Source organism: Rhinolophus ferrumequinum, chromosome 14 (assembly GCF_004115265.2).
Source record: "Rhinolophus ferrumequinum isolate MPI-CBG mRhiFer1 chromosome 14, mRhiFer1_v1.p, whole genome shotgun sequence".
NCBI lineage: Eukaryota > Metazoa > Chordata > Mammalia > Chiroptera > Rhinolophidae > Rhinolophus > Rhinolophus ferrumequinum.
Window position 1 is genome coordinate 13,470,705 of NC_046297.1, and position 11,095 is coordinate 13,481,799.

The 11,095-nt window shown below is 41.5% G+C and overlaps 1 protein-coding gene across 11 annotated transcripts in view; it reads right to left on the reverse strand.

Annotated features, from left to right (window-relative positions):
• The window catches only part of CSPP1 (centrosome and spindle pole associated protein 1), a 107,075-nt gene extending 97,524 nt beyond the window's left edge, over window positions 1-9,551 (reverse strand). For 4 of the 11 annotated variants that reach the window (XM_033126719.1, XM_033126711.1, XM_033126718.1 and 1 more), the window contains exon 1: window positions 6,863-6,970. In XM_033126719.1, coding sequence (XP_032982610.1) covers window positions 6,863-6,933 — 71 coding nt within the window. In that variant the 5' untranslated portion in view covers window positions 6,934-6,970. Of the gene's footprint in view, window positions 1-2,944; window positions 3,053-6,862; window positions 6,972-8,278; window positions 8,365-8,806; window positions 8,954-9,433 lie in introns of those variants that run through there. The other 7 variants (XM_033126708.1, XM_033126717.1, XM_033126712.1 and 4 more) reach the window with 6 other exon arrangements.
• Window positions 9,552-11,095: the final 1,544 nt, after the last annotated feature.

Genomic DNA, 11,095 nt, shown 5'->3' on the forward strand with positions numbered 1-11,095 from the left:
CAGTAACACTGATTTTTTTAATCTACTCTCCATGTTCCAGTGTTGTCACCTGACCTAATACTGTCCTTTTTCTCTCTCTCCAGTTCAGGATCCATTCTAGGTTAGGTACTGCATTTTATTGTGTCTCTTTAGCCTTTTTTCCCATGTTTCTTTGATCAGGTTTTTATTCAAAATTAGCTGTGCAAAATGACTGGACTTTTACAGAAAAACAAATTTAAGTTTATGCCTCAGGCTTTTCTTCTGTGGCGGGTTTCTTTTCTGCAGGCTTCTCAGCTGCTGGTTTCTTGGGAGCTGTAGCGTTTTTTTCCCCCCACCAAAAGCTTATTCTGCTTCGTAACATTACCAGCCTTCTTTCCTTTCTTCCCGGCCGCTGGCCTCTTGCCGGGAACCCTCTTCTCATAGGCTTTGACTTCTTGCGCTGCTGCTGCTTTATCCACCCAGAGCTGCCTGGTGAAGACTGGCGTTCCGGCACATGGTCTTTCCATGTGGGTTTAGATTCAACGTGATTCTCAGGTTTTTTAGTGGATTCTTCTTCAGGACTCTGCAACGAATTTTCTTGCGTGGTGCTCGGGGGTTCTTTGGACATCCGGGCTTTTCAAGATTCTGTTCAGGTCTGTATTGCGCATGTTGTGTGTGGGAAGGTTGTATCTACTCTTGAGGAAGGCAGCTTTACACCGAGTGCCATACAGACTTTCTAACTTCCAGAAAGCACTTTTGGTCTGAATGCAGACACGGCCCACATGGCCCACCAGGATAAGTTTCAAAATACTCAGTTTGCTTAGATTAAGCAGAGTAGTTCCACGGCTGTTTCCGAAGGCTTTGATGATGCCGTTGTCCTCGTTATAGATGACACAAGGTCCCCTGCACTGGATATCATGACAGTTTCTCATTCTGCCCTTGCCAGCTCTCATTCGCTGAGAGGCACAGACCTTTTTGATATCATTCTAGGCCTTAAGCTTCTTAAGAAGCAAATCAGCCTCCTTGGTCTTCTTCAACCTTCAACTGTATCTTCAACCACCAAAGAAGTTCAGGAACTTGCTCAATATGATGGATTTAGACACGACCATCGTTGGCCGAGCCCGCCAGGGCAGAGCAGATGGCATATCGCTTCTGTGTTCACTCTGAGGTATCCACAGCTTGAGCTGGTGCAAACATGCGGGCCCCACGACACATTTTGCCAAAAGCACCGTGGCCTGAACTCTGGAAATTCGAGCCACAGCTCTGCCAGGACCCACGGCTCAGCACTGGCTTGATGACTTGCTAATCCACTGACAGCACAGGGCTGTCTATTGTTCTCATGCAAGTTGGTGTGAACAGAGTTCACAGTATCTGATTGAATGGGAGCTGTGAACAGAGCAGGCAAAGTAACATTTTTGCCAGATGACTCCCCCTTTTCGGAGTATACCGATGTCAGTGAACGAATACACGCCATGGTGGGGACAGGAGACGGCCACACTCCTCTCAACCCAGTGGCTCCCACAGGAAAAGGTTCTTTAGCCTTCTTTCATTTGGAACATTTCCACAACCTTCCACTGTACAACACTGTTATTTTTTAATACAGCCCACTCACCGCCATCCTCCACCTTTTTTCATAGAATAGTCTTCATTTAAGGTTTGCCTGATATTTCTCCATGATTAAATTCAGGTTACACATTCCCAGGAGAAATACTTAGATGGGATGTGTCCTTCTCAAAGTGTCAACAATCAGAGACACACGATGTCCACGTGCCCTTTATTAGTGATGATAGTTCTGATCACCTGGTCAAGACGTTGTCTAATTTTTGCACTACTTTTCCCTTGCAACTAGTAAGCGGTCTGTGAGGAGATATTTTCAGACGATGCAAATATACTGCTCCTGATCAAAATGTCTGAGATTTAGCATCAATAGGTGATGCTAAACTAATCCACTCTTTGATTTTAGATGGCTGCAAAATGCTAATTTTCCAAGTCCATCACTTCCTGCATATTTATTTACCAGTTAGCACTTAACCATTTTATTCTAAGACCCCTTCCTTCATCCGTATTTACCAATTTATCAGTCTGAATTCACAAATTCCTGTTTTCAGTAAGCCCTGGAATTGTTTTTAAACCGATGAGCTGTTGTTTCTATTGAGGAATAACTTATATACCATAAAATTCACTCATTTTGTAAACAGTTTCTTAAGTCTTAGTAAATTCATAGAGTTGTGCAATTGTCACCACAATCACTACTAACAATGCTTCCATCACCCCAAAAGTTCTCTCATGCCCTGTTGTAGTCAATCCTCACTCCCAACACCCCCAATTCAGGCAACCATCAATCTGTTTTCTGTCTCCATAGTTTTGCCTAATCTGCAAATTTTATTATATAAGTCAAACAATATGTGGTCTTTTGTGTCTGTCTTCTTTCACTTAACGTAAAGTTTCTGAGATTCATCCCTGTAGTTGCGTCTATCAATAAGTAGTTTTTTTATTGCTAAGTAGTATTTCATTGTATGGAAATACCACATTTTGTTTATCTATTCACCCATTTCTGGACGTTTGGGTTGTTACCATTTTGCCTATTTATGAATAATTCTGCTATGAACATTCGTATACAGGTTTTCGTGGGGACATATGTTTTCAATTCTTTTCGATACATACCTTGGAGTGGAACTGCTGAGTCATCTGTAACTCTATGTTTAACATTCTGAGGAACTGCTAAAGCTATTTCAAGTGTAAAGTGGCTGTACCATTTACATTCCAACCAGCAGTATTGCAAAAATTAACTCAAAACAGATCATAGACTTAGATGTAAGAGAGAAAATTATACAACTTCTAATAGAAAACATAGAAAAAATATTTGTGATCCTGGGCTAGGCAAAAATTTCTTATATAAGACACAAAAAGCACAAACCATTGATTAAAAATTGATGAAAAATGGATAAACCCTCGAGTAAGGGTTGCAATTTCTACACATCCTCACCAATGCTTGGTTATTTGGTCTTCTTGATCTAAGTCATTCTGTAGGGTGTGTAGTAGTGTCTCACTGTGGCTTTCCCTTGCATTTCTCTACTGACTATGATGTCGAGCATCTTTCCTTGTGCTTGCCGTCTGTAGAGAGGCCCAAAAAAATGTATACACATTCTAAGAAAAGAAAACTATATTAAAATTGTAATACTCAATTCATACTGATACCAAAAGATGAATACAAGTCCCGTCTGACTTCTGTAATTACAAGAGGTGCTCAAAGTGGTTACCATCAGCGTCCAGAAACTTCTGAGATGGCTAACCACTGCTTGACCAACACTGACCAGAGTCCATTTGTGTATATTTTTTTTGGCACCCCCAGTATGTAACCGTTGGCAAAATGTCTTCAAATCATCTTCCCATTTATTATTGAGCTGTAAGATTTTTTTACATATACATAATAGATACAAGTCCTTTATCAAGCATGATTTGTAGATATTTTCTCCCAGGCTGGGGTTTGTTTTTTTAAGTTTTCCTGATAATGCCCTCTTTTTTAAGACTTTTAGAGCAGTTTTAAGTTTACAGCAAAACTGAAGGGAAGGTACAGATTAACCATATACTCCCTGCTCAGACTCCCCAGTTATCAACCTCCCCCTCAGAGTGGTACATTTGCTACAATCAATGAACCCACATAGACACATCATTATCACCCAAAGTCCAGTTTACATAAGATGATATTCTATGGGTTTAGACATATGTATAATGACATCTATCCACCATTGTAGAATCATACAAAGTAGTTTCACTGCCCTAAAAGTCCCCTATGCTCCACTTATTTATCCTCACCTCCCCTCTAACCCCTTGCAACCACTGCTCTTCTCACTGTCGCCATAGTTTTTTGCCTTTTCCAGAATGTCATACAGTTGTTACCATACAGTGTTGGCTTCTTTGCATTACTAAGGCTTTTCATTGTCTTTTCATAGCTTGATAACTCATTTCTTTTCGGTGCTGAATAATATTCCATTGTCTGGATGGACCACAGTTTATTTATCCATTCCTTCACCTACTAAAGGACATGTTGGTTGTTTCCAGGTTTTGGTAATTATAAATAAAGCTACTATAAACATCTGCATGACGATGTCTTCTTAAGAGCAAAAGTTTTTCATTTTTATGAAGTCCAATTTATCCATTTTTCATCAATTTTTAATCATTCATGCTTTTTGTGTCATATGGAAGAAATTCTTGCCTTGCCCAAGATCACAAATACTTTCTTCTATGTTTCTTTTACAACTTTTATAGTTCTCTCTCTTATGTCTAAGTCTATGATGCATTTAAAGTTAAGTTTTGCAAATGGCATAAGGTAAGGGTCATCAAGGTTCAGTGTGGATAGTTATTCCAGCACCATTTTTTGGAAAAGACTATCCTTTCCTCAGAGAACTTTTTTAAAAATACATTTTTCAAAAATCCGTGAAACTTAGTGACGAATTGGTTATGTGGCAAGAAAGGAGCCACTGATGACCAAAATTTCACATCCTAGTAAAATTGGGAATCCTGGGCAGAAATGTTAGAAGAAGCTGGCAGGTTTCGAAAGGTTTGGTTTAGATATGCTAACTCAGAGCTAGTAAGAGAAGCTAATGGAAATTTCCAGCAGATGGTTAGAAGTTCAAGACTCAAATTCCAGGAAGTGGACCACATTAGAAATGTTTATTTACGAGTTAACTATTTGAAAGATAATAGTTGAATCTATGGTAAAGAGCACAGAAGGGGGAAAAAAGAAATGACCCAGAACGTAAATGCTAGGCAACATTCACTTGAGGAGATGACTGAAGAATAGAAGCTAGAAAAAATACAAAGGAGAAGTAATTAGAAGAACGATATAATGAAAACCAAGTCAACATAATTTGTGGAGAAAAAGAGATACGAGAAAGAACCAATCAGCAATATCTAAGGCAAGAGTTAAATTTTAAAAACCCACTGAAAGTAATGTTTGTGGAATAATGATAATTTGTAAAGCTGTAGAAAAGCAAGCTTTACCTAAAAGAAATATGTTGAAACTTGTATCAATTAAGTGGTACATAATACGAACTTCATTCTATTTACTTCCATAAAGAATACTGATTTTAAACTATGGCTTTAACAAAATATATTCCAAATCAACAAAAGTTAGTATGGTTTAGCCATTTTTAATTTGCTATTTATCTCAAAAGATTTTTCCAAGTAAAAATTAAAAACAGCTCAACAGCAAACAATCATTTTCATGTTTTAAGAAATCATTTATTAAAATCCCCTAATTTTCCAAATTATTTTATGTCTGATAGATATAAAAGATAATGTGATAATATACTCATACATAATACATATATTTTGCTATAGAATTTTATACAGAATTTAAGCCAAAAAGTCATTAATCTAAAAAAAAAAAAAGTAACAAGTCTCTTCCACTCTGAACTGTCTAAGGCCTCCACATAATTCTGTTAAAAATTATTAATTTAACATGTTCATTTGGTTGTTTAACCAGACTTTGAAAGATGTCTCCTCTTGAATTTATGGATACTTCAATTTCCCTTTACTATAATAATTTAGCATCAATTAGAAATTCTAGAACTGATTTTACACAACAGTAACCATAACAAAACACACTTTTAAACAATGGTAGTGAGTTAATATATGCCGAAGCTAAACCATGAGATTTATCAGATATAAGTTTATGTTTAATCATTTCTAATTTTGTTCTACTATCTAATCTGATTAGAATATATTCTACTATTAAACTGAAGAGTCAAAGATACTACCAAGCTTTCTCCTGGCAATGTCCTCCAGACAAAGACCACCAGGAACACTACCGTAGTTAAACTAGATGGGTTTCTTAATCACGGCATCAAGAGATGCATCCCTGATGCCCACCAAGGGGAACTCTGGAGTATTTTAGTAAGAGGATGTTAGAAAAAACTTACAGGATTTGTACTTGTGTCAGGTGATTCGGAGGAGGTGGAGCGTTGCTCAGGGCTGAATGCTACCAGGAAATGAGGGTAATTCTATGATTGGACAGTTTAGTAAAATCTGATCTACAGGGTGAGGCTAAAGCTGTAACTGGTGGAGGCAGCAGTCACTCATATTAAAGGGGATGTTTGGCATTTTTTGGCTTGGACAACATTCATGTCTTATCTGTTTGGACACGACATGGAGTAGTATTGTTTTTCTCTTGATCCATCATGGACACAAAGCAGGCCCATCTGATGTTGATGTTCTGTGCAACTGTTTATCTTCCACAGAAGAACACCAAGCCTAAGCAGTTGTCTCAGGCCAGCACCTAGCAACACCAAAGTCTTGGCAGCTTCTAGCTGTCATGGCCACTTTTCTCTTTCTTACTCTTAAAAGCATGTGACAACTTACGTAAAACAATTTCAACTACAAAATTATTCAAGAATTACTTAGTGAATCAGAGACTGAGTTAATGTGCACAGCCTAAGTACAAAATAGAGTAAGCATATTTATAATTCAAAAATTAAGGTCCAAAAAACATCAGCTGAAAGAAACCTAAATAGGATTCTTCATTTTCCTTTACAACGTAAAATTACTCACCACTTTTTTCAAGGTATTACCGGGGTTTGTTTGTTTTTCCCAGTAGATGTGTACATAGAACATAGATGATAAAGAGTTTTCAGGAAAAGTTTAACTGAAAGACCTGGATTTAAAATCCAATTCCATCACTATTAACTGTATGTGATTAACCTCAAATATGTTCCTTAACCTCTCGATGCGTCAGTTTCTTCATCTGTCAAACAGAAATATCTACTCCAGAGTTGTCATCAAGAAAAAACGAAATGATGCATATAAAATGTATGGACCACCTGACACTTAGAAATCAATAAATCACAGCTGTTTGATTAATTCTTGTTGTAATTTCTTAGTTTTTGTATACATCAGCACTCACCTTTGAAAAAGCCTCCGAAGTACACTGGGATTTAAATCACCAACAGATACTTGCTTATCATAATCCAACATCGCTAAATCTTAAACTTAGGCCCTTGATGCTTATCATACAGATAAAAATATAGGCAGACCAGAACATACTCATGCTGCTAAGCCTAGGCAAATATAAAAAGCAGCGAGGCCCCAGAAATAACTGAGTATGCCTGATTCCTTCCCCCAATTTCATCAATCACAAAGAAAGGGGAAAATGTTGCTGCCATCCTTTCCCCCTTTCGAGTGAAGTGCACATGCCCCTTCCACTACGGAAGCATGAGCAATGGAAAGTAACTGCCCTCCTAAATCAGGGCTTTGTTCTAGATGCTAGGGAGGAAAAAAGTATAAGATGATCCTTGCCCTAGAATTTGAACACAATAATACCCCTGCCACAGTGGCTCACAGCCTTGCCAGATGGGAGCTTAGGGATTCGATGTGAGGTACCTATAAAGATCCAGTGGAATCTTTATTGTATCAAGAAAACAATTTTAAATATGTCCGGAATTCAGAATAGAGCCCAGGCTAGAAAAAAACGTTTAGCAGTTTTTAAAATGATTAATACTATAAGAGAAGAGGTTGCCTAGCAAAAGAGAGCCTAGTATGGGAAAGCAGGACAGATGACAGAATAGCAGAGTGATAAAATATGGGGGTGCAGTGCGGGGAGGAGCCTGGGAAAGAGCCTTAGAAGAAAGAGGGCGAGGTGAGGTGAACCAGGGCAACCTTTCTCATTTCCCACCGATCCAGAGATCTTTCTACCAAATACAAGGTGCTCAGTCTTTTTCACCTGGCTGATGAGAACCACAGGAGAGACTTATTTCCATGGGCACACCCAAATTTTGACAACTACTCCTAAAAGTTGCTAACAACTAAACGCCATATTGCTAAGGGGGAAGAGGGAGGTGGGAGTTAGGATACAGAGTGTGAATCCGGGCACACCTCGTGGGCACACTTTGCTTTACTGCACTTCACAGATGCTGCATTTTTAACAAATTGAAGGCAAAACCCTCCACCAGCAAAAAGATTACAACTGGTTTTATTGCAATGGTCTGGAACAAAACTCACAATATCTGAGGTATGCCTGTATAAAAAAGCATGATTCAGTCTGGTAGCACCTGTTAAGTACACATCATAAAAGGTGACCAAAGAGTAGCATACATTAGATAGCCTTTGGGTAACACAAAATTGTCACAACACTTGCTCAAACACCTTTGTGTCCCACTCAGGAAAGCAATCGGAACGTAAGTCAGAATGATGTTAAAAAGGTAATCTGAAATCTGCTCAAAGTTTGTAACAGTTAAATCGCATTTATCTGAAAAGTTCACTTGAGAAAAACTGTAATGAAAGTATCCTGTTTCAAATCACCCTATCTAAAACCACCTGCTACCTTCCAGAAGGTCATCTGTACTGCAGGAGACCCCAAATTGCATCTCTGGTAAGCATTTCAGCAGATATTTGACCACCAGAAAAATTAGTGTCCTCCTAGAGAGAAGAATGACATGCAAGAAAAAAAATCAGCATCTTACTGGTTGCCATGGGATTCCTTTTTGCTTGTCAACATGACAAGCCATTCTCTCACTTAAAATAGAACCTCTCTGAGGATAACTGTCTTTTTACAAACTCATGTTGGTTGCTGGTAGGCTCTTGCATTTTCCGACGTGTCTGTAAACTGGGTGGTGGTTTACTTCAGAATTCAGTCTTCCCAGAAATCCAAGCTAAATATCTTAACCCTATAATCTTGAGAGCCACTCTCTTCCAAAAGATGAGACCCACGGCTAACACTGAAAACTGAATTCAAAACCCAGATAACAATCCTAAAATCAAGGCAGTTACAAGAGGTTCTAGCTCGAGAAGCCAGGTGGAAAAAGGAAAACAGCACAGAGTTCATAGGACTGGGTGATTAAACCAATTTCACCTGCAAAGCAAAGCGCTGGGATCCGCGCCTGGCGCACAAGCCAGTAAACGTTAACCCTTAACCAGCACCAAGGAAGAGGAAAGATGCTCGGAAGGCTTACGGTTAACAGCGGAGACCGGCTGTTGGGCAGCGAAGGCACCACTAGTCTGCGCGCTGTAGGTGGCGGCCTCGCTAGAAAGCGTCAACGCGTTGTCAGGCAACCAACCAGGTCTCTACGGCACCCAAGGCGGCTACGGCCCCGGGAGTCAAGACCGCGTAACCAGGGCACCGCCTCAGGGCCTGCCCCGCAGCCGCGAGACCCCCATCCATAGGTAAACCCGCCCCCGGGAACCAGGCACTGCCCCAAGCCGGGCTGCTGCGGGACCCCCACCCGGACCCTGGACACCGTCCCCGGCCCAGCAGCCACAATACCCCAACCCCAACCCCATAACTCGGACACTGCCCCTAGTCCGGCGGCCACGAGACCTCCCCCCACAGGGAACCCCCGTAACCCTGACACCGCCGTCAGCCCGGCCGCCGCGAGACCGCCGCCCGTAGGCATGATCGTACCCTACCCCCGCCCCGGGACAGCCCCTCCCGCCACACCCCGCCAGGCCGGCTCCCCACCCGCGGCCAGCGAACGCTTACTGGGGAGAGTGGGCTCGCGTCCTGGGAGACGCACAGCGCTCTAGCGAGGACCTAGGCAATCCCAACTGGTGGCGGTGGCCGCCTGGCGCGGGCTCCGCCTCTTAAGCCGACCCTCCGCCCGCCCTCAGCCAACGGCCGAGCGCGGCCCCGCCCCTCCGGGCCTCGGGGGAAGGCCGCGCGGCCGGAGGCGCCCCCTGCCGCCCCGGAGGTCGTACAGTCGCCGGCCGCTCGCAGGGCTCTCCCACCTCCAGGTTGGGTACTGCCCCGCCTGAGGGCTATTAAATGATAGCAGCCGTTTCCCAGGCTAAATTTTTTCCAGCCCCTCCAAACCCCCCGAGTCAGCCAGTCTTGGAACAGTCAGTCTGGAAAGAAAAAAAGGGACGGGTGGCAGTGAGAGAAAAACTGTTGACCTCTCCAGGGTCTTACTCCTCTGGTCAACGTTTTGTCCTGGGCCTTTACTACCAATTTCAACATATTCAGTTCACCCCAATACTAGATGGGGTGATACTAGAAATCTCCGTGGAAAGTAGAACTACTAGGAGTCCTTTATCTTAAATTCCTTCGTAAGAGACTTCTAAAGATAAATTTTCTTCAACTCGAAATCAATTTATCAAAACCGCTTGCAGGGATGTGGATTCTAAAATTCTAATGTTTTTATTTTAACTATCTGCCACACACCGTACTGGGAGTGGGGTGTCCTGCACTCTGAAACTTACAGTGAAAGGAAAAACTTTGAAGTAAACAATATATTACAATGCAATGTAAGTTACAGAATCACCTACAGACACTTAGAGATACCGTGGAAGGAATTACTGCAGAGATAAGGAAGAAAGATTAAATGGTAGAGATCTCTGAGCTGTGTTTTTAAAGATTAATAGGAGCTCCCGGGCAGAAAAGTGGGGGGGGGGGTGGCGGGGACCATTTTGGGCAATGCTGACCATATATGCAAAATTCTAAGGGTGACTGAAAAAAGATAAAGCGGGAGAATAGAGCTATGATGCTCTATTCTATTCTCCCATCTCCCTTTCCCCGACTCCAATAGAAAAAGTATTGAACATCTGCGCTCGGTGTCAGGGCTAAAACAAGAATCACAGACCCGGTCTCTGTGTTTTAGAACTTAGAATCCAGTGCGCCGTGGGCGAGCAGAGGGGAAAAGAAGAAAACGTAACACAAGCAAATACTTAAACAGCGTATTAACTGTTGTAAGAAAACAAATAGTATGTTGAGATTAATTCGGCCTCGGGGACAGAGTTGGTTTCACGGAGCAATGCTGAAGATTAAAATGTAAACTATAAGAGCTGAGTACTAGACATTTTCATAACACTAATAAGTCATGTTGACGTTAAGTTTTACAAACACGCCACAGGGCATGATTGTAGGAGTCCACGACTTTCTATACCCTCCTCGGACGCTAGAGAACGCCCCTCTAGTGCCAAACCACCAGCAGCCCTTAGGATTTGGCGCAAATGCAGTGATTCGTCTGCAAGTAAATTAAGATGCCATGTTTCTCACCAGCACCCAGAATTACTTATAGCGCAGTTTTTCCGCGGACATCCTTATTTTTCAGTCTTTCAACAAACTATTTCATTTAAGGTACCTACAGCTAGAAAAAAACAGCTTTTCCCCCCAAACCCAACTTAAAGAGCTACACATTTTTAATAT